Source organism: Lepidochelys kempii, chromosome 8, assembly GCF_965140285.1.
Source record: "Lepidochelys kempii isolate rLepKem1 chromosome 8, rLepKem1.hap1, whole genome shotgun sequence".
Taxonomy (NCBI): Eukaryota; Metazoa; Chordata; order Testudines; family Cheloniidae; genus Lepidochelys; species Lepidochelys kempii.
Genome location: NC_136387.1, coordinates 72,083,378 through 72,107,806, shown reverse-complemented (window position 1 = coordinate 72,107,806; position 24,429 = coordinate 72,083,378). Strand labels below are relative to the sequence as shown.

General features: G+C 40.8%; 1 protein-coding gene across 3 annotated transcripts in view; it reads right to left on the bottom strand.

Annotated features, from left to right (window-relative positions):
- The window catches only part of DPYD (dihydropyrimidine dehydrogenase), a 542,988-nt gene that overhangs the window by 98,186 nt on the left and 420,373 nt on the right, over positions 1 to 24,429 (bottom strand). For 2 of the 3 annotated variants that reach the window (XM_073356960.2, XM_073356961.2), the window contains 2 exons: positions 17,557 to 17,677; positions 14,529 to 14,648 (listed from right to left, as the gene is read on the bottom strand). In XM_073356960.2, coding sequence (XP_073213061.1) covers positions 14,529 to 14,648; positions 17,557 to 17,677 — 241 coding nt within the window. Of the gene's footprint in view, positions 1 to 11,863; positions 12,142 to 13,792; positions 13,876 to 14,528; positions 14,649 to 17,556; positions 17,678 to 24,429 lie in introns of those variants that run through there. The other variant, XM_073356962.2, reaches the window with a different exon arrangement.

The following is a 24,429-nucleotide window of genomic DNA, read 5'->3' as shown; positions in this document are numbered from 1 at the left end:
CTCTCATACCAAAAGCTTGGATCCTCCTGCATTAAAAATATCTGCATGGCTGGGTCTTTTTTTTTTTTAATCTGCAAGAGTGACTCCTGCTGGCTTCCAAATGCAATGTACCTCACTTCCACAGCTTACACATACTGTGCATCTGTTTAACTGCCCCTCTTTCCTTGCAATGAATAAAATAATGAATAATAATAATAATTAATAATAATAATAATTAATAAAATGTTATATTTTGTATTAACTACCACAGGATACCAGACCTTTACCTGGCTCTAGCTCCTATTACTGCTTTGGAGACTGGACAGCTGATTAGCATTCCTTAGCACACCTAATCAGGGAGAGGCAGCCGGTGCAGTCATAGTGTACCCTGTCCCCAAAGCTTAGGCCCACTTCCTGGTAGTGAAAATCCACCCCATAAATGCTAACCCCGCCCCCCCATACTCCAATTGTACAGCAGCCCTTCACGCCTCCCCCTTTATTTTTCTCCCTCACTGTTGCCCCAGGCAATCTGACCAGTCTAGACAATCTAAATCCTCCACTCCTCACTCTACATTTGGACACAATTCCCATTGACTTACATGGGATACCAGGGGGAGTAAGGTGTGAAAGATTTGGCCTGAAGACTGGCATACACATACTATGTATCTTATGAGGTGCTGAGACTTGGTGCAAAGCAAAAACTTTGTAACAGGCTTTACCAAAACTTTTTACTATTTGAAATTTTTTATATTTTACTTTAACTGCCATATTACAGTGAATGGAAAAATACTTAAATATCAAGTGATTTTCCAATAATAATAATAATTTTGTATAAGACACTTAAATCAACTATGACAAGTAGGATGAATTCAAAAGTAAACTTCAATAGAAGTTTTGTTTGATTTGTAACCTTCCTGCTAGGTGGAGTCGGCAACAACAAAGGCTGGGTTAAATATCTAGGGGTTCCTTTTGACAATACAACACTGAACTGGCTCGAACTCCAACCCAGTAATCTGGAAAAATTACACATGACCCTTGGGTGCTACTAAGAGGCAATGCTTCCCCATGCACAAGCACTGAGTCTGTGTACGGAAAAGAAAACTTCTATTAAAAGAGGAAAGGAACCTGGCATTAAATTGGGAAAACACCACAAGCATGGTTTGAAAACACATGATCATTAGCAATCCCTCTCCCTCCCCCCCCACCCAAGTACACTGGGCAGTGTTCCTTTGCTCAGTCTGTCACCTTGTGGTGTGAAAGTCCAACAACAAATGTTCTTTTAACATGCTAGTCCCCTCTCCCTCCACCACACATGACTCATACTTGTCAGCATCGACCAAGAATTCAGAGGTGTGTTCGCAGGAGTTCACCTCCCAACCTGGGAAGGAGGTACCAAGCAACCCTTCAGCTGCTGCTGCTGTGTCGTTTACCCACTGGCACCCACCACTCCATAGTCACTCATTCTCACGCTGGCCACTTCGCCGGCAGCTCAGTGGTCATTCATGTCATCACTGGCTGCTCCACCGTCATTCACTCTGCCATTGGCTGCTCTGTCATTAGCTGCTCCGCCATCATTCCCTCCACTGCTGGATGCTCCATCATCCTTCACTCAGCCATTGCCCTCTCTACTGGGATGTCTTGAGGTCCCATCGCTTAACACAGCTCTCAGTGATTTCATCTGTTTGTGGGGGAGCCTCACTGCTAATGCAGGTTGGGCAGTCTCTTTCCCCAGAGACACTATTCCATAGAAGGTCTAATGCTTAGACCTGGTTGTTAATGATTTCAGCTCTAGTGATCCATAACAAAAGACTCTCAATTAAGTCTTAATCAGCTCTGTCATTACAGAGGGAGAAGGGGGGAGTCAAATGGTGTTTAGGGCCCTGAGGCAGAGCCCACACCACCAGATAGAAACACCTGTTCCCACCTCTCTCATTTCCACTGGACTTTGGCACCCTTACATCTTGCTTAGCAAGCACAGTTCAGTTGAGGGTGAACCTCTCAATCAGGGCATGCCAAGCACAGTTCTGCTCCCCTTGATTTACACAACAAGGGTAACATTTTATTACCCCTGCACCCAACAACAAAGTGATTTACAATCCAATGCCAGCCAAAAGCTATCATTTGGGCAAGGCAGTGCCATCATGCTGCACACCTAGGCAGAGTGACTATGTGTGTGTCTATGCAAACAAGGTCAGTTCCTAAAGTCTTCTCCCCCAGCTCATCACTAGAGAGCTCATTCAGACCCTACTTACAGATAGCTTTAAGCAGTATTACTAGTAAAAGAAATGATCCAAAATATTTTGAAGGATTTTTTGCATGTGCTTGTTTAAAATTAAAAGTGCCTCATAATCAAAAATGTAAGAGAGAGGTTAATTCTCCACTGGACCTGTTGTGCTTTCTCAGAATGTTAACCCTGCTGCCATAACCAATACCAATAGTTCCCTGGTACTGGGAGCAGAATTGGTCTCATACATAGCCGATAACAAAGTTCGCATATCTTGTACATTCATGTCTATTAACCACTGTAAGCAGTTTTGAAAAAAAATAAAAAAATAAACCTAAAAGTATTTTCTTTGTCTATTCATTTTCCCCTCCCTTTACTTCAACAGAAGAGACTGGCAAATATTTTGAAAAATAAGGAGATTCACGCAAGAACCAGGATAAAGTTATGCAATGTCATTGTGATGCCCACTTTGTTCTGTGCTTCTGAAACTTGACAAATGCTACAACAGGAAAGTCAACACATTCCATCAGAGATGCTTACATATAATATTTGGTGTCCGCTGGTGAGATAAAGTAACTAATGCTGAGGTATTACAAAAGACTGGCCAACGGACTATAGAAAAAAAAGCTGATGTGCTTTGGGCATGTGGTATAGATGTAAAAAAATTGTGTTTTCCTAGACAAGCCCTCTATATTGGATACCACTTTGTGAAAAACTGAAAATAGGAGGACAACAGATGATATATAAGAAAACCATTAAGAAAGATGTCGCTCTCCTGGAAGCAGACTTCAATGGAGCAAGAAATGTGGCACTAGGCAGATGGAGGTGGAAATACGGGGTTGCCTCATGGTTCACAAGGCATGGAAGCATCTAATAATAAATAATAATAATTAATAATTTTCTTCAATAGACTAGTTACATCCATAAATTGTTCTTGCTAACTGCAGAGTGTAAAATGTTCTAACTGTCTATCCTAATCACATCAAATGCTACGTTCTGTTTTATGAGAAAACCTGGTGCAAAGTATTTCACTACTTTAACTGCATGCATTAACTCCCATACCATTGATGCCATTTTGATCCAGATTAAAACTAAATGCATTACTGCACTGCAATTCTGGATAGAGAAGTTCATCGTTATTCTCTTTTCATACCATATATGAAAGTGTCTGAATAAAATGTATCATTTCAGCCAAATGGCTCTTTGACACTAGTCTTCACCTCTAGTAGGGGATACTGCCATAATCAATATAATGTGGTACCTCAATGGATAACTGTTCATTAAAAAAAAACCCATCATTTGAAAATGAAATATTTTCACTGGAGACATTTTATATAAATTTTGATGCAAACAACAAGAACTACAACAGCAGCATGCACATTAATCTAATTACATGTTATTAAAACTGCCGAGACTCATCAAGCCCTTGGACCGCTACCCTTTCCTGCTTTTCCACGTGGGCACCAATGATACTGCCAAGAATGACCTTGAGCGGATCACTGCAGACTACGTGGCTCTGGGAAGGAGGATAAAGGAGTATGAGGCGCAAGTGATGTTCTCGTCCATCCTCCCCGTGGAAGGAAAAGGCCGGGGTAGGGATCGTCGAATCGTGGAAGTCAATGAATAGCTACGCAGGTTATTTCGGAGAGAAGGCTTTGGATTCTTCGACCATGGGATGGTGTTCCAAGAAGGAGGAGTGCTTGGCAGAGACGGGCTCCACTTAACGAAGAGAGGGAAGAGCATCTTCGCAAGCAGGCTGGCTAACCTACTGAGGAGGGCTTTAAACTAGGTTCACCGGGGGAAGGAGACCAAAGCCCTGAGGTAAGTGGGGAAGTGAGATACCAGGAGGAAGCACGAGCAGGAGCGTGTGAGAGGGGAGGGCTCCTGCCTCATACTGAGAACAAGGGGCGATCAGCAGGTTATCTCAAGTGCCTATATACAAATGCACAAAGCCTGGGAAACAAGCAGGGAGAACTGGAGGTCCTGGCAAAGTCAGGGAATTATGATGTGATTGGAATAACGGAGACTTGGTGGGATAACTCGCATGACTGGAGTACTGTCCTGGATGGGTATAAACTGTTCAGGAAGGACAGGGAGGCCAGACAAGGTGGGGGAGTTGCACTGTATGTAAGGGAGCAGTATGACTGCTCAGAGCTCAAGTATGAAACTGCAGAAAAACCTGAGAGTCTCTGGATTAAGTTTAGAAGCCTGAGCAACAAGGATGATGTTGTGGTGGGAGTCTGCTATAGACCACTGGACCAGGGAGATGAGGTGGACGAGGCTTTCTTCCGGCAAGTTGCAGAAACTACTATATCGCACGCCCTGGTTCTCATGGGCGACTTCAATCATCCTGATATCTGCTGGGAGAGCAATACAGCGGTGCACAGACAATCCAGGAAGTTTTTGGAAACTGTAGGGGACAATTTCCTGGTGCAAGTGCTGGAGGAAACAACTAGGGGCAGAGCTCTTCTTGACCTGCTGCTCACAAACCAGAAAGAATTAGTAGGGGAAGCAAAAGTGGATGGGAACCTGGGAGGCAGTGACCATGAGATGGTCGAGTTCAGGATCCTGACACAAGGAAGAAAGGAAAGCAGCAGAATACGGACCCTGGACTTCAGAAAAGCAGACTTTGACTCCCTCAGGGAACTGATAGGCAGGATCCTCTGGGAGAATAACATGACGGGGAAAGGAGTCCAGGAGAGCTGGCTGTATTTTAAAGAATCCTTATTGAGGTTACAGGGACAAACCATCCCGATGTGTAGAAAGAATAGTAAATATGGCAGGTGACCAGCTTGGCTTAACAGTGAAATCCTTGCTGATCTTAAACACAAAAAAGAGGCTTACAAGAAGTGGAAGATTGGACAAATGACCAGGGATAAGTATATAAATATTGCTCGGGCATGTAGGAATGGAATCAGGAAGGCTAAATCACACCTGGAGCTGCAGCTAGCGAGGGATGTTAACAATAACAAGAAAGGTTTCTTCAGGTATGTTGGCAATAAGAAGAAAGCCAAGGAAAGTGTGGGCCCCTTACTGAATGAGGGAGGCAACCTAGTGACAGAGGATGTGGAAAAAGCTAATGTACTCAATGCTTTTTTTGCCTCTGTCTTCACGAACAAGGTCAGCTCCCAGACTACTGCACTGGGCAGCACAGTATGGGGAGGAGGTGGCCAGCCCTCTGTAAAGGAAGAAGTGGTTCGGGACTATTTAGAAAAACTGGACATACACAAGTCCATGGGGCCGGATGCGTTGCATCCGGAGTGCTAAAGGAATTGGCGGATGTAATTGCAGCGCCATTGGCCATTATCTTTGAAAACTCATGGCGATCGGGGGAAGTCCCAGAAGATTGGAAAAAGGCTAATGTAGTGCCCATCTTTAAAAAAGGGAAGAAGGATGATCCTGGGAACTACAGGCCGGTCAACCTCACCTCAGTCCCCGCAAAAATCATGGAGCATGTCCTCAAGGAATCAATTCTGAAGCACTTAGACGAGAGGAAAGTGATCAGGAACAGTCAGCATGGATTCACCAAGGGAAAGTCATGCCTGACTAATCTAATTGCCTTCTATGATGACATAACTGGTTCTGTGGATGAAGGGAAAGCAGTGGACGTGTTATTCCTTGACTTTAGCAAAGCTTTTGACACCGTCTCCCACAGTATTCTTGTCAGCAAGTTAAAGAAGTATGGGCAGGATAGATGCACTACAAGGTGGGTAGAAAGTTGGCTAGATTGTCGGGCTCAACGGGTAGTGATCAATGGCTCCATGTCTAGTTGGCAGCCGGTATCTAGCGGAGTGCCCCAACGGTCGGTCCTGGGGCCGGTTTTGTTCAACATCTTCATTAATGATCTGGAGGATGGTGTGGATTGCACCCTCAGCAAGTTTGCAGATGACACTAAACTGGGAGGAGTGGGAGATACGCTGGAGGGTAGGGATAGGAAACAGAGGGACCTAGACAAATTGGAGGATTGGGCCAAAATAAATCTGATGAGGTTCAACAAGGACAAGTGCAGAGTCCTGCACTTAGGATGGAAGAATCCCATGCACTGCTACAGACTAGGGACCGAATGGCTAGGCGGCAGTTCTGCAGAAAAGGACCTAGGGGTGACAGTGGACGAGAAGCTGGATATGAGTCAACAGTGTGCCCTTGTTGCCAAGAAGGCCAATGGCATTTTGGGGTGTATAAGTAGGGGCATTGCCAGCAGATCGAGGGATGTGATCGTTCCCCTCTATTCGACATTGGTGAGGCCTCATCTGGAGTACTGTGTCCAGTTTTGGGCCCCACACTACAAGAAGGATGTGGAAAAATTGGAAAGAGTCCAGCGAAGGGCAACAAAAATGATTAGGGGACTGGAACACATGAGTTATGAGGAGAGGCTGAGGGAACTGGGATTGTTTAGTCTGCAGAAGAGAAGAATGAGGGGGGATTTGATAACTGCTTTTAACTACCTGAAAGGTGGATCCAAAGAGGATGGATCTAGACTGTTCTCAGTGATAGCAGATGACAGGACAAGGAGTAATGGTCTCAAGTTGCAGTGGGGGAGGTTTAGGTTGCATATTAGGAAAAAAATTTTCACTAGGAGGGTGGTGAAACACTGGAATGCGTTACCTAGGGAGGTGGTGGAATCCCCTTCCTTAGAAGTTTTTAAGGTCAGGCTTGAGAAAGCCCTGGCTGGGATGATTTAGTTGGGATTGGTCCTGCTCTGGGCAGGGGGTTGGACTAGATGGCCTCCAGAGGTCCCTTCCAACTCTGTTATTCTATGATTCTATGAAAACAGCAGTGTATGACCAACTACTGTTGTTTGCTGCAACTTTAAAAAACTATCCTGTAAAGAATAGCAATAGTTAATGCTGATTGGATAGTTTTCTAGGGGTTTGGAACAAATACATTGCTTTAAATCTGAAAACAACACTGGACGTTCTGTCTGATAGTTGGGGGATTCAAACCAACTAACAGATAAACTTGCTGAAGAATCTCATTCTAGTCATGCCCTCCTTTCCTAATTTCCCTTTTCTCTGTTTTGTCTTCTTTGCCTGTTCCTCAGGGAACTGAGTGATTGATAGCCTAATCCAATGACTGTATTACAGCTGCCTCAACTTGGACTCTTTTCCTTATCATTAGCAGTTAGCCTATGGTTAAATTCACAGCTCACTGCTTGGTACAGCCCCTGAGATTTAAGGGTCTGGCCTTTAGAAAATATTTAACATAAAACTGAAATCTTGACATACTGAGAAATCAGTTCTCTGTAAGGCTTCGTTAATTAATCCAGTGTACTGTACCATTGTTCTAGATGAGACTGCGGCATGGTGAACTGCTGCTGAAAGTCACAGCATTTTTTCCAAGTGCAGTAGATGTGCACAAATATGTGAAAATATAAATTCAGTGTATAACGATACGAGCCAGATGAACTTTGCTTTTGGAGTAAAGGTTTTTTTTTATTAATTTCAAGTTAGGCATGAACTCTCTGAAACCAACAGAAAGAGGAAATATTCCCATATTTAAATGCTTTATCCAAACACCTGTGCTTCACTCTTAATAGATTATTAGTTTAATCCTTCAATGGATAAATTGAATTAGTTTTTAAAAATGATTATTAAAAATATGGGTTATATTTATTAAATGTTTTAGTTTCTGTAAATATACTAGGAAATATTAAAAGTGGAAAGAAAAAGATGCTCAGTTATGTGACCTTATCTGAAGAAAAATTCTTATTTTAAAAATGGCTATGGAAAGGATGTAGACCTTGATCTACGTTGTAAACCTTTGCCCTAGTTCCAGTCAGTTGATGAGCTGCAAGCTTCTATGAAAATGGCAGCTGAGTCCCAGATGAAAAATTATGCATCTCATAAACTGCTATTCTGCTGAAATGTCAAGCTACGGCAGGTCTGTACCTCAAACTCAGCACTTGGCATTTTCCTTCTGTCTGCTTTGTTGCCATGAAGCAAACATGAACAGTGAGGATTTGTGTAGGGCAGGTAGCAGGCGAGCTCACTGTCAAAAATCTATTATTAGGGCTCTGATCTCTTTTGCACAGACCAGTGACAGCAGTACACTGAGAGAAATCAGGCTGCAGCAAAGACATAACAGAAAAAAGAGAATTCTTTGTGAATCTGTACATAATATATGTAAATGAGACTTTAATGGCTGAGCTACACATAACAGAAATAATAACCCCAAATTAAAGCTCTAATATATATTTATTCTGTACTTCTGTTCTACACTGTTCTCTAAATACATTTTAATATATACTCTTTAACATGTTTCTCAATGTATATTTATGCTAACATAAGTGTATATACATATATTATTTATTTCCAATGATAGACAGATTTCGATTAATGTCTATTGATCAAAATCAGCACCATCCAGTCACTGAGAAAGATGTGATTATGAAAGTGAAAGCTCTTATTTTTTTCAGATTTTCTTTTAATGATGTGTCATTGACTTAAAATAAAAAACAATACTACTTTTACATTCAACTTTCTCCCCTTCAATTGAATTTATACATTTAAATAGATTAGAATATATGTTCCTATTAATAATGCCAATTATTTCATAGAATATGTAACCCCTGTGTTTCCTTAAAAGACACAATTGGTGTTTCACCATGTTTCTCATAAAAAGAGACGGCTCCTCTAAATTACTTGAAAGGTAACTAAAATTAAGTACCAGTGCTGAAATGTAACAATTATATGTTCTCACATCTGTTAACTGAACCTACTATAGATATGTTCCTTCCAAGATTTCCTGATGGTCAGCCATAGTTCTTATGAGAAAAAATTTACTGTAAAGGTTCAACAAAGCTATACCTTTGTCATTCTCCCTTATACTGACACACATACAAACATAAATTTTAGTACACTATATTATAGTTACATAAAACAACATTATAGTAACCTTATAAAAATATTACAGTGTTCTACAGTAATGGCAATATCACTATTGTAAAATAGGTTCAGGGCATTACTGTAGAATACTGCCAGAATATTTATCACAGTAACAATTAAGGGGTAAATACTTAGCACATTTTGTAGGGTTTTAGCTTTTTAACTACTTTTAACAGCAGTATTTTGCTGAAGTCCAGCACATGGTGTTATATATTTATTGTTAAGGATCTGGCTTGGGGGCGGGGACCTGGGGGCAGACAGGAAGCCAGAGACCTCAAAAGTTTATTCTTAACCCACTTCATTTTGCCTATAACAGGTACTCTGTATTTTTATAAAAACAAAACACATCTGGAATATGTAAATACCATGTGAAAGCTTATGGCAAAATTTCAGATTTTTTTTCTGTTTAAAGTTAAGTTTAAAAGGAAAAACACCTAACACCTCTAGTACCTATAAAACACACAATTTTCAAATTATTTACTATTTACATTGTAGACTGTAACATCTCTCTCAGAGCCAGCCATAACTATTTCTTGTGCAAATACATGTAATAAGAATTAACTTTAAAAATATTTAATATTGCACATGTACAGGAAGTACTAATACTAAAATGCTTATTGAATGTCTTATAAAAGCAAACTATAGTCTTGATCCTGCAAGCACACATGATCAGTTTAATGCATGTGAGTAGTCCCAGATCTCAGTATTGTTCCCTTAACAGTTAGGAGAAACTTCCCTTCACTAACCATGGGAGGCTCTGACCCATACAGTTGCACTGTGTGAGGGAGTATGCAGCTGCTGGGATCTCATTTAAGGAAGTCGATGAATTAGGGTTGCCAACTTTCTGATTGCAGAAAACCGAATACCCCTGCCCCGCCCCTACCCTGACACTTCCCAAGTCCCTGCCCATGCCCCACCCCTTCTCCAAGGCCCTCATCTCCGCTCAGTCCATCCCCCCTCCCTCAGTCGCTCACTCTCCCCCACTCTTGCTCATTTTCCCCAGGCTAGGCAGGGGGTTAGGGTGCAGGAGGGGGTGAGGGCTCTGGGGTGGGGCCAGAAATGAGGTGTTTGGAGTGTGGGATGGGGCTCCAGGCTGGGGCAGGGGGATAGGGTGTGGGAGGGGATATGGACTCTGATCTGGGGGTGTGGGCTCTGGGGTGGGGACAGAAATGAGGGATTCAGGGTGCAGGGGGCTCTGGGCTGGGAGAGGGGGTTGGGGTGCATGCAGGCTCTGGCTGGGGGTGCAAGCTCTGGTGTGGGGATGGAGCTGAGGGGTTCAGAGTGTGTGGGGTTGCATGCTCTGGGAGGAAGTTTGGGTGTGGGAGAGGGCTCAAGGCTGGGGCAGGGGGTTGGAGTGTGTGAGCGGTGCAGGCTCTGGGAGGCAGTTAGGGTGCGAGAGGGGATTCCAACATGGGGCAGGGAGTTGGGGTGCAGGCTCCGGGTGGCGCTTACCTCAGGCAGCTCCCAGAAGCGGTCGGCAGGTCCAGCTCCTAGGCAGAGGCACAGCCAAGTGGCTCTGTGTGCTGCCCTCACCTGCAGGTAGTGCCCGCACAGTTGTCATTGGCCATGGCTCCCAGCCAATGGGAGCTGCGCAGCTGGTACTTAGGGCAGGAGCTGCAAGCGGAGCCCCGGGGCCGTGCCTCCACCTAGGAGCCAGAGGGAAATATCGGCTGTTTTCAGGAGCCGTGTGGAGCCAGAGTAGGCAAGGAGCCTGCCTTAGCCCCACTGCACCACCAATCAGACTTGTAAGAGCCCAGTCATCGGTGCTGACTGGAGTCACCCGGATCCCTTTTCAACTGGGCGCTTCTGGTCGAAAACTGAATGCCTGGCAACCTTAGGATGAATATAATGTTATTCCCTCCCTAAAGAGGTGGCACAGGAGACTATGGGTATACTCTGGCCTTAGAGCTGTGTTGTGGTTGCATTGCAGCAATGGTGTTTTACTGCAAACTGTGAGGGAAGGATTCTTTCTCCTTGAACTCCATAGACCTCTCCAGCATAAAGCCCAGTTACTATATTTCATCTGTGATCTGGGTTTAGGATTTGACCTCCAAGGAGTAGTTTCCAGTGTCAAAGTAATCAAATCAACAATACAGTACAATGAGAGAAACAAAAATGCTTATTGATGTTCAGCAATTTAAAACAAATTAAATAACACTTAAAACAGGAATCTATTTCCCATTCAGCACCTGGGAAGTTAACACTGAATATAGCAACTCCAATTTGAATTGTACTTTCAGAGGAACATTATTAAACTGCTGTCTCTGGAAAGAGATTTAAAAAGATGACAGAAGCACATCTCTGAGACTACCCTGTAATTCCAGGCAGTGAATTCTCTAAACAGCTGTTTAGATTGGCCTTTTTATTCCTTTTAAATAAATCAAAGGAAAATATTTTCCACACCCTAATTCTTTAATAGGAATTTTAAAATATAACTTCTTTCAAATGAGATCTTTCCCATGAAAGGATGGGTAATTACAGCCCTTCCAGATGCAGTCACTTCTGTACCAGGCAGAGAAATGGGAACAGCCAAATGGGAACAGTTCACAAAAGAAGTTTCTGCAGTTTTCACCATAGTCAGAGCACATCCTTTATCCTCTATATAGGAAGTAGAAAAGTCAGGCCACATCTGGATAAGGGCATTGACAGACTTTACCATTCACTCTGTAATGTAGGTTTTTATTAAACTTGTAAATGTATAATTTGGAGCTAATTCTATTAGAATAATGTATTCCATTCAGTAATACAAGAATAATAAAATACTAGAGCATGGCATGCATGGAAAACTTCAGTACTAGCATAGAAAACACAACAACTGGACATATTACCTTACACTGTACATCCCTGCTGAGGGGAAACCTTCGATAAGAAGTACCACAAGTCCATTTCAAACTAGAGTGAACAAAGCACCGCATAATCTCTTGCAGGGAACAATCATTTATTGGCAGGGAGATGATCTAGATGACCACAAGATAGGATCTTTCCATCTCTAATATCTATGATTCAGACAGCTTCTCCACAACTAGTGTGTATGTTCCGTATGGTGGGGATCTTCTAAAAAGACAGTAATCACTCAAGTATTTTGCTTTTGTAAATCTTGTAAAGAAAATGGGCCATATTCACCACTGACTTGGACTTACATCAAAGATAAATTTTAGCCCCAAAAGATTATCTGATGTTTTTTTTCTACTTTTGAAAGAGCAACAAAAATCTGTACGGCTGCATAGAATGTAAAATAAAATAATATAAATCAAGCCTATAGGCATGTAAGTGGTCTTATCTCCATTTAACAGACATGGAAACTAAAGTATGGAAAGGTCAAGTGTCTGGCTTAGGGCCACACAACAGGACCTTGTTGAAGCTTCTAGGAATAGAACGCAAGACTTCTGCCTCCTAGTTTTTTGCTCTAAGAACTAGACATACTCCCTCTGTTCTTTATGTTCCTATTAAGACAGTTGGTTAGTTCTCTTCTGAATTATTTTAGCACTTTTATACATTTGTACATTATTAGGCCATGGTCCTGCGATTCACAGATGTATCACTGTGTCTGTATATAGCCCTCTTGACTTTATTGGAGCTCTATGGCATTCCTGCATACAGTGAGTTGGAGGATTGGGACCTTAGTGATGTTATTTATAGTCCAGGGAACTTTATTTAATTGTCTGCACAGATGTACTCTCAAAATATACCCAAACTGACTGGGCTGAGTGCTTTTCCTTTCCTTTCCTTTTCTTTTTCTTAAAGACACTCAGGTTAGTGCTATGAGTGTAAGACTGCATCCCAAACCACTATCTTCTGTTTCTTTTGATATGTGTATAGCTTGAGAAATGAAAAAAACCCTTTTTTATATGTATGTTTTTAAACTAAAAACCCAAACTTCTCCCAGATTGGGATCTGTTATGATACCAAAAGTGATTTTTTATAGCAGAATTATAAAGCATGAAAATATAGAAATGCTGAGAAGCTCTTAGGTACAGCTGAGCATTCAGGTGCTGCTATAATTTACACAATATACATGTTTTAAATTTGTGACACAAAGGACACACTTTTCATAATGTTGTAATTTTATGGTTTTATTAGACTGACTTATGGTAGGAAGGAATATTCAGAAACTGCAGCTTAAACGAGAAAATGGGAATAGTGTTAGTTATATAAAATACTACTGTAATAGTTCTTTTATTAATTTTTAATGCACAGCACCCACTGTGACCTCCTTTTTTCTTTTGCTGTCAACATGGCAGTCTGGAAAAATTGAAATGGGCTGACAGAAAGCCTAGTGAGTACTACAACCCCTAACATTGTGTATCTTCTCTCTCTCTCTCTCTCTCTCTCTCTGCATCCTCCATTCTGCATATCAATAATATTTTAATACCTTGTTTGACAGTCATTATGAAATAATCATTATACATTAAGCAGATTTTTTAAATCCTTGCACAGTAGCATAGAGGTGCCCTTAAAAACTTCTGGATGTTATTTAGTTATCCAAGGCAACAGGTAATTTACCACCATATGTGATTTGTACACATTAAAGTCAATTAAAAAAAACAACCCATTGTCTTTGACCCTCTATGTTCTCGAAGTATAACATAACTACATGAAATAAAGCATTTTTGGTCTGTCCAATTTCCTCCAAATACATTTTTTTGGATCAATTCAGCAGTGCTTTACTTGAACAGTGGCATGCTATTATGTTATGTATATTTACCACTTTCTCTATCACCATGGAGACTAATCTTCATGCCAGTACAGTCAAGAAGCTCACAGCATTGTCTTTGCAGGACCCAGTTCCTGTTGTCACAGTGACAGCGTGCACAAGGTCAACAGATTAATACATTAGTGAGGACAGGCAATGAATTTGAGTATAAAACTTTTTGTTGCTGGTTTTAAAATCAAATCCTGAATCATCACACTGAAACACAAGTATAAATATTACAAAGGAACAGGATATACAATATGCATATATTTAGTAAATGTGATATATTGTTTTTATCATGGTGGAGAGAAAATAAAAGGATTTATCGTAAGTGGATTTCAGTGTGGTAGGAGAAAGGTTCAGTCTACAAAACACATACTGCATTGAATGTTTATATTTTTCCCTTACAATACCCTTTCATTAGCCTCTGTCTAACATGTGGCCTGACAATTGTGACAGAATGAAAAATTCTAGGAAAACTGTGGGTCACAAGAGAAGAGATTTTCCTCCCTCACCAGTGACCCTATCGCAGTGTTCTGTTGCAGTGTTTTACCATTAAGGAAAGGGCAACACAGGAGTCTTCACACTCAATCTGTTCCATCTGTCATGACTATTAGAAACATTGACCATCAGTGAGCTTTAAGAACTCAGCACTACTGCAGACATGATATTCAAGCCCACTACAAGGACCTCTCGATGTTTTGTCAGCCTCCAAGGAAGCATTATGGATCAAAAAGGCAACACTTACCAGACACGCCACCATATGTGGTCTTCTTTTCTCCACCAACTGCAGGCCAAGGTGTGCAATCTGCTTTCAGGCCCATCAGTCCTGACACAGTGTTCGTGGCTGTCACACCATCTGCACCACCTGGGAAAGAAATAACACTCACTTTTTGTTAAACATCTTGTACAAGTACAACAGAGGAAAATGAACATAGAAATAAAGTAAAGTTGTTAGATATTTAGGCCCAGATCCCCATCTGAGGCCAAAGAGCACAGTGCAAATCAGAAGGGGGCTTTAAAACCAATCCTGGGTTGGCTAGGTATTGAGCTAGTCCCCTCAAAAAAGTAAGACAGTTGAGCATAGGAACTCCTAAAACCGATCTCTCTTGGTCTTGGCCATGCTCCTTTTGCTGGATGAGACATAGGATTTGTCACACTAGCTCTGTAGCATTGGAGATCCCCCTGCATTGAAATGATGCTCTCATGACTGGCTATACTGGCTAATGGACCGTATTATGCTAGTGGATCTGGACCATAATCTTATTACACATTGTGAATATGGAGGTTACTCACCTGTAACTGGATTTTCTTAGAGATGTGTGGTCCATGTGCCTGAGTCTGGAACTTCTAACAAGCAGTGTCTGTTCGCCCAGACATGCGCAGTAATTCATCTCATGCGACTGAGGGCATAAGAGGAAACATTGGCTGGTGTCCCTTTAGTTTCTCCTCTTACTGCAAATCCAGAAGGATGTGAAGTAGAGGGTAGGTAGTGGAATACAGATATAGACCACACAACTTGAAGAACTTCTAGTTACAGGTAAGTAAGCTCCCTTTCTTCTTTGAGTGCTGGTCCCTATCTGTATTCCAGACAAGCAGTATTCAGATTTGAGGGGGGTGCAAGGATGCTGGTGAGGAAGATGCTTGAAATGAAACTGCAGTTCCCACAGCTGCATCCAGGGTGGAAGTTTGAACTAGCAAATAATGTTTAGTGAAAGTCTGAATGGAACTCCAGGTAGCTGCCCTGCATATGTCCAGCAATGGTAATTCCTGCAGTAATGCAACAGGGGCAGATTATGCTCTGGTGGAATATGCCTTTATTCTGCCAGTTGGAGGGATATGGGCTACTTGTAGCACATGATGATGCACCCAGAAACCCATTTGGAGATCCTCTGTGAGGATACAGTTTGTCCTCACAACCTCTCTGCTATGGTGAGAAATAGACCAGGAAACTTTCTGAGAGATTTGGTCTCCCGCAGGTAAATTAATAAGGAGCGCCTGATATGGAAAGAATGGAGCTTCCTCCCCTTAACAAAGGCATGGGGTTTCAGGAAGAAAACAGGTAAGTGAACAGCTTAGTTGACATGAAATTCTGAAATAACATTGGGTAGGAATTTAGGATGCAATCTAAGAAAGACTTTTTTCTTGTGAAAAACAGTATATGAGCTTGCCAGGAGATGGACCTGCAGTGAGCTAATGGAAAGACCTGAGTTCTTTGAAAACTGAAGGTTATCCAAAATGAGTGGGATACCTGAAGACTTTTGAGACAGCTGCCTGGCTGTCTACAATGAGTCCATATTTTCTTGTAGTAAGGTATCAGGTTCTAGTTGAGATGTTCCTACAAGATCTGATAGTTGGTGATATGGAACTGTAAGCTCATAGAAGAAAAGATCTTTCTCCCTAAAAGGTCCCACCTCTTTAAGGCCTTATCAGCTGGAGTTGTCTTGGGATGCTGCAACCTTGCTCTCCGCTGGCTGCATGTACCACCAGGGAGTTGGGTGCTGGGGTGGGGGAGAAGAGAAATTCAGCCTCTTTGACGGAGATGAAATAGTGCCTGTTGGCCCTCTTAGGCATATTGGTACATGAGGCTGAGGTGTACCAGACCTTACAATAGCCTTGTTAAACGGGAGTATCGCCTTGCTCTGGCCTGTCGGGCTGCAGAATATCTAAGAGCCAATGTTGGAAGTCCTTAACCTTCTCCGATGGTATCTGGAGGTCTTTGGAAATGTGGATGTACGGGAGGGACTCCCTGGCTTGAAACACAGCGAGGCCACATAGCCTTCTCCATAAGGTGTTTTCTTAATCTAAGATCATGAATTTATGATGGAAAAGAGTGGCAGATGTTGCATTTTGCAGCAATATTCGTCTCTCCAGACAGTAGAGACAACATTGGTGCTTGTCGTTCACAGAAAAGGAGTAGCGGGAGAGGACACAGTTCTTGAATCTTGGGACTCCGGGCACATCCCAGACTCTTAGAACAAACACTATCTATACTTATTATACTAAGAACTCTAACTATACTAATATGAACTATAAGCTATTTTCAAATTTATTTGCAGAGTAATAATAGTAAAAGCTGGAGAAAACCATGGATGCAGGGATGCTGACTCAGGCCACGCGGCAATAAGAAGGAACTAGAGAGGTATTGGTTTGCACTGCTTCTCATGACCTCGATTTGAAGCATGAGGTGAACTACTGTGTATATGCAGGCCAAAGGACACTGCTTGCTAGAAATTCTGGACTTGGGTGCATGGCATGCATGCACACCCATGTGTGGCATACACAGATGGACAAGCACTCAATGAAGAAATTATGGTTACACAAAGAAAAATGCAGTGAAACTATTAAGTGGGCCTAACTGACTGAGTCTATTATCTGTTTGGACAAATTGTATTTACCAGGACGGAGCATTTTGAAAACTGAAAAAATGGATATAAAAACCCCATAAAATTTGGTCTTACTCCAAAATGCTACATCACAGTAAATAAATGTTGGCCACATTATACATATAAAATCATGCTTTTATATCTCTATATCTATATCACCAACCGCTGTTTCTAGATAGATAGATGTTTACTCTACAGTATTCACTTTATATGTTAATAAACTAGATTATACAGAGAGCAAAATTGTATAGACAGCCTTTAATAGCAAGCACTATGCTTACTCTAAATATTTTAAACAATCTGTTTCATTCTAGCTTTTATTAATATTTGTTACTGCTTTGAGCAATAAAGCTGCAAATCAGTATAATTACATGCATTTGAGTTTGTTACCTTCCTGGGCAGCCACTGCAATATTCACAATATCAGTGACATTTGGGGTCAGCTTTGCGAAGAAGGGAATCTGAACAGCTTGTCTAACCCAGCGACAGATGTTTCGGACTAGCTCTGGATTCTGTTCAAACAGGGAAGATAAATATAGGACATATTTAAAAGTAATATGATTTAAATGTATAGATATGCAATAGCAAAACTTTATGACAATCTGTTGTACTGTGGTTTTCTGAAATTACACTTCACAGTTGTATCTTGTCTCATTAGTTAACTTAGGTTAACACAGTAAAAGTGAACTGCAAATCCATTACAGAAGAATTAGATCACATAAAACAAAGAAAAAGAAATCTTTACCAAGAGACAAAGATACCGTAGAATGTTCACTTGCCAATGGGATAAAATAAAACTTCAGGCAACAAGGAATATATTTAATCCATTAATATAAAAATTATCTTTTTGCTATTCCATGTAAATAATCACTGTAACATGAAATAACACCATCCTGAACCTTCCAGCCCTTATGCATTTCAGATTTCTACACACTCCATTAATTCAGAATATAGATTAGGATGGCAAAAAGTTTAATGAAAAATCAAAATTTTTTCTTTTAAAGTTAGAAATAGAAATCTTCATGCTTTGACTTCTTATGCTTTCCAGGCTTACTTCAGTGGCAGTAGTGTGCTTTGATTCTGGCCTATGCAATAAGTATGGGTGGATGTTTGTTTGTTTTTTGTTTTTAAATATAACATTTAGTACAAGCTTTTCCCCCTGACACTTAGAATCATAGAATATCAAAGTTGGAAGGGACCTCTGGAAGTCATCTAGTCCAACCCCCTGCCCAGAGCAGGACCAATCCCCAACTAAATCATCCCAGCCAGGGCTTTGTCAAGCCTGACCTTAAAAACTTCTAAGGAAGGGGATTTCACCACCTCCATAGGTAACACATTCCAGTGTTTCACCACCCTCCTAGTGAAATTTTTTTTCCTAATATCCAACCTAAATCTCCCCCACTGCAACTTGAGACCATTACTCCTTGTTCTATCATCTGCTATCACTGAGAACAGTCTAGATCCATCCTTTTTGGATCCAGCTTTCAGGTAGTTAAAAGCAGCTGTCAAATCCCCCCTCATTCTTCTCTTCCGTAGACTAAACAATCCCAGTTCCCTCAGCCTCTCCTCGTAAGTCATTACTGATAATGCTTTTTAATAAGTTACCCTAAAATTTTGAATTCATTATAGACTTTGCTATTCTGATTCAGGTGTGTTAAAATGTTTTCAGAAAAAGTGAAAAGTGCTATTACAAGATGCAGTATAAACTTGTTCCCTGTATATAGTTTAATTGCAACCCTGGCTATTGTTTATATTTACTAATTCTTTATCTTTGGCACAGATCATTAAATCTGTCATACATAAAAAGATGATTCTCATTTGGATATTAATTGCAAAGACATCCAACATTGTCATTGCTATGAAAATATAATGGGCTTAAGATGAGGCTACATTATGAAGTTCACTTGATTTTGAAGATGTCAGTTTAACAAATCTTGGCCTCCTGCATAGGAAAAATGTGCCATTGCTTTTTTTTATTTGACCTTGAACAATTAAATATAAACATTACACCAATATATACAGTGCATCTACACAGCATACAATGCCTTTTCATGGACAGAAAAATCATGAGACTTAGCTCTGCAAATTCCAACTAATAAAAAGGGTGATTTACCCTGCACATGCAACTTTCCTACAATATTTATAAGAGCTGCATTTATAACAGCTGGATTATGAGAGCAGTTGCATCTTTGTGAGTTTCATTTCTCAGTTATAAATTTCCTTGGGCCTAGTAAAGAAAGAGAACCTCTAGAAGAATGATGTTAATTCTTTCCCGTAGACATTCTGACAATAATGCAAAAGATGTTTGCACTATATAACTCATAATGATGGTCTATTAGCGCTTGCCATGCTACCGTAAAAGTACTGTCTCACTACAACACACTTAAGCTTTTAAACACATATCAGTCCTTCTAATTCACCTTGAACAGATCATTACATCCATGTTTACCTCATCCTAGCCATTAAAATTTGCTAGTGTGTTTTTTGTAATAAATATTCATGTCACCTTCTTTTAGTTAACCTGGGCTTTTCAAAAGGTGCAAAATAAGAATAGTTACATGCTACCCCAATGTCTACATTTACAGGTTGGAATTTGAATTCTTACTATTAGACCTGCAGCATCAAAAATCCACCCTACATGGCCTGTGTCATAAATATAAAGGGAAGGGTAAACCCCTTTGAAATCCCTCCTGGCCAGGGGAAAGCTCCTCTCACCTGTAAAGGGTTAAGAAGCTAAAGGTAACCTCGCTGGCACCTGACCAAAATGACCAATGAGGAGACAAGATACTTTCAAAAGCTGGGAGGAGGGAGAGAAACAAAGGGTCTGTGTGTCTGTCTATATGCTGGGTTTCTGCCGGGGATAGACCAGGAATGGAGTCTTAGAACTTTTAGTAAGTAATCTAGCTAGGTATGTGTTAGATTATGATTTCTTTAAATGGCTGAGAAAAGAATTGTGCTGAATAGAATAACTATTTCTGTCTGTGTATCTTTTTTGTAACTTAAGGTTTTGCCTAGAGGGGTTCTCTATGTTTTTGAATCTAATTACCCTGTAAGATATCTACCATCCTGATTTTACAGGGGAGATTTCTTTATTTCTATTTACTTCTATTTTTATTAAAAGTCTTCTTGTAAGAAACTGAATGCTTTTTCATTGTTCTCAGATCCAAGGGTTTGGGTCTGTGGTCACCTATGCAAATTGGTGAGGCTTTTTATTCAACATTTCCCAGGAAAGGGGGGTGTGTGCAAGTGTTGGGAGGATTGTTCATTGTTCTTAAGATCCAAGGGTCTGGGTCTGTAGTCACCTAGGCAAATTGGTGAGGCTTTTTACCAAACCTTGTCCAGGAAGTGGGGTGCAAGGTTTTGGGAAGTATTTTGGGGGGAAAGACGCGTCCAAACAGCTCTTCCCCAGTAACCAGTATTAGTTTGGTGGTGGTAGTGGCCAATCCAAGGACGACGGGTGGAATATTCTGTACCTTGGGGAAGTTTTGACCTAAGCTGGTAAAGATAAGCTTAGGAGGTTTTTCATGCAGGTCCCCACATCTGTACCCTAGAGTTCAGAGTGGGGGAGGAACCTTGACAGCCTGATTAACAAATGCCACTACAATGCATCAAATACTCAGATTCCAGAATCTAAATTTTCATTAAAAAAAAATCAGATTTTTGCCAAAGTACTTGATTGTAAAGATAACCTTTCAAATGAACTGTGCATAAATTGACACCCTCTTGTCTTTCTGAGTCTGCCGATGGCTTGAAACATTAGTTCTGTGTACTCCCCATCCTTTGGTATGGGGTGAGGATGTTGAACGTAATCCCAGTAATGACACTTTGGTGTTAGCATTAATAATTTAATTAATGGAAAATGGAAGGGGGTAGCAGCAAAGCCCATGAATACCAGGAACTGAGAGTTACTTCAGGGAACGAGATACAGATGTAAGAAAAGAGGAGTCATAAAAAACAGGGAAGTGGAAGAAATAACAGAAAGAAAGATGGGGAAAGAAGAGGAAGAAAGTGGAGATATAGTGGTAGTCCCCACAGTAAGGATGTTTAATCAAGGGAGCTGAGGAGATGTGGCTTGAGTAACAGGAATAGGATCAAAAGATAAAATATTTTATGACCACAGCCAGACAAATGCATTTTGGGAACATCTGGAAGACAATTCATATACATTTGCTATTTTAAAATGAGATGATATTTGTCAGAAAACTAGAAGCCACAAGAGAAATTTTCCCAGGAATTTCAGAAAGAAACTGTATTGTTCAATACAGTACATTAGCTAATCTTGCCTATTTACAATTACATAAAATGGACCAAATGTTACAGTCTTCAGTCAGTCCTTAATTACTTTAATGGAAGCAGTTTTGCCTGTATAGGGACAGAGTAAGGACTGAAGGATTTGGCTGGCTGCAATTACAGAAAGTGCAGAGTGTGACTCTTCTGGCAGCCAAAATCCTGAATGTTGTTACTCAGTAATGCATACTTATTTAGAAATACAGGAATTGCCACACTGGATCATGCCAGTGATTCATCTAAATGAATAATCCTGTCTTTGATAATGGTCAATTGCAGACGCTTCAGAGAAAGATGCAAGACACCATGTAGGAGATCTGCTTACGAGGAACTTTCTTCCCAATTCTTATCAATTACTAGCTGTCTTATGCCCTGAAGTGAAAGGTTTTACTTACGTTAGATAAGATAAAAACGTTTTCAAGTCTGTCGATATCTATATTAATCTCTAATTCTTTTTTGAATACCACAAAGCTCTTCTATTAAGGATATATTATAGCAATGAGTTTTACAGGTTAATCATGCAGTGTATAAAAAAAATACTTTTAACAGTATTACATTTTGCCTTTCAATTTCATTGTGTCCCTTCTCCTTATATTGTTCTTAGTATGGACAAGTTAAGCGGATTTTGGAACTAGCACTTATCATAGTTACAGGGCAAGCTACGCATTACACAAGTTTTGCTATCTTCAGCCTTCTCAGTTTGAACCACACAGTCCTACCACTCCAGGATTGGGTCTCTGGGCTGCAGCCCCTGTTTACAACTCTGATGTACAACAGGACTAACTGTGTCTGGCACCTGTTAACACTTCTCTTCCAGAAGGAGTTGATGACAGTGGTTGATTAATGTGACTGAAAACCAGCTCCTTCAAAAAACACAGCATTATCTATTCACCCCAAAAGTCAATAGCACTCAAAGCATATGGTAAAAACAATACAGGTTTGTATGCATCTTTCCCCTCATCTAAATCTTAATCTTTCCTTGCAGGCTTTGTAAATTCCGTTCAGCCCTGTTATCTCATTATCTCCATCGCTAGACTTACCCTCTGCATTCTTGTCCTCCTCATTGTTTCCCTTCAGGGCAGCTGCTGACAGCCCACTCAACCCTCTCTTCTTCCCTAGGCTCAGCATATTTAAAATTTAGCATCTCCTATATTCCTTGGTTTGGCCTAGGAAGAGTAAACTTTGCCAGCCCAGTTGGAGCTAGGCCAGGAGTATTCCCCAACTAATAGTTTCCCCGTTGTTTCCCCACAAATGCATTCTCTATAATAGTACCTATCTTTGCCATTTCTTCATTTCTACCACTTGCTGCCTCCTTTGATTTAACTTTATGCAGCCAGGCAGAATAATATCACACAGGTAATCTAAGGCGCATGTGATATTTATAAAAAATAATGCACATAACTCCCTCAATCTGGATAGTAAAAAAGTTACACTAAGTAGTGTGGGTACCTTTAGGACAAGGAAGAATGGCTTGTATGGTGCAAAATAGGGAAGCAGCAAGATGGAGCCAGCGAAAGTGAGACTTAACATAACCAGGACCCCTCTCCTCCCTCTGGAGCTCCATGGATGGAGTGCTTGCAAGACTGGACCATTACATTTTAATTTTAGAAATGTATTCACCTAACTCTAAAAAACTCAACAATCTACCATGGAGAGTGTCAGCGAGGAAGCTCACAGTGGGCCCATCACATCTAAGACACTCCCTCTCTTCTAGTGGATTCCTCTGATGAAGAGACTCTGTTCTTGGCCTTGCTTTGTTGTGCCTGTTAGAGGTGAATAAGAGGTACTGCAGTAACTTCCATACCTTTGTTGGGCTGGGGGCAGTAAGGATTAGAATCCATATAGGAAAGCTTGAGAGATGGAGGCATACTCATTTCCCTAGACTCCCCCTTCATTCAAGCAGCTCCAAGACAGCTGCTCACAGAAAAGATCTGGGCTTTCTTTGATCCCCATTCCACAGTGCACCAAGCCAACAGGATTTGTTGGTCCAGTGTGTAGCCAATTTACATAATGTATGTGGCTACCACACTTCTTCCCTTCAGATAAACCAGGGCTAGGATCTAGCCTTTAAAAGACTGGGATTTTAAGAATTACCATTTTAAAGTTTCATGGTGTCTGTGTTTGATGATTCACTCTCTTGCCCTTGCTTCCAACATTCATAAAAAAAGCAAAGGGGTTCACCTTAAATCATTCCAAATTGATGTCTTCAGAGTCTCTTTCCAGTTATCCAAGTACTGCTTTTCAGATTACTATTACTCTGTTCCATGTGATATACAAAAAAGTAATCTCTTCTCCTCCCACCTCTGGGATGTCCAAAATTACCTTCATAAAACTGCCTAAATTTCATAGTACCTAATTACAGAGTTGCAATTAATCACTACAGCAAAAGAGATATAATTTGAGAATTTCACAGCTAATCTTATTGTATCCGCTTATCCTAGCAAGGGGCTTTTTAGTTTATGCATTGTCCCATTTCAAACTTAATTAAAACTAATAATTTATTTAAAGCCTGTCAAATTAGGGGGAAAATTTCCCAAGGTGGGAGACGAATAACCCTCTCCTTATAGTTGGAGTAAAATATTTCCTCATTTCTCAGGAAATTTGACAAGAGAGAATTCAGTCAACATCTTCCACCAGCCACAGCTGTCAAAAGAGACAGCAAAGGGGGAGCTTAACCGAATGCAGGATTGATGGTACTCATAGTTATACATGTCGTTATTTATGAATGTTGGGTAACATTTTCTAAAGTGCCTAAGGCCTAGCTCCTAAAAAGGCAGTTAGGTGCCTAAAACCCAGGGAAATCAATAGGAGTTAGGTGACAAAATACCTTTCTGCATGCAGAAAATTCCAGCCTCAAATTTAGAGGAGATTTTGAAAATGTGCACTTTATATTTGAAGACTTATATCCCCTCTCAGCCTTCTCTTCTTTAGACTAAACAGGCCTTATTCTTTCAATCTTTCCTCATAGGTCACATTT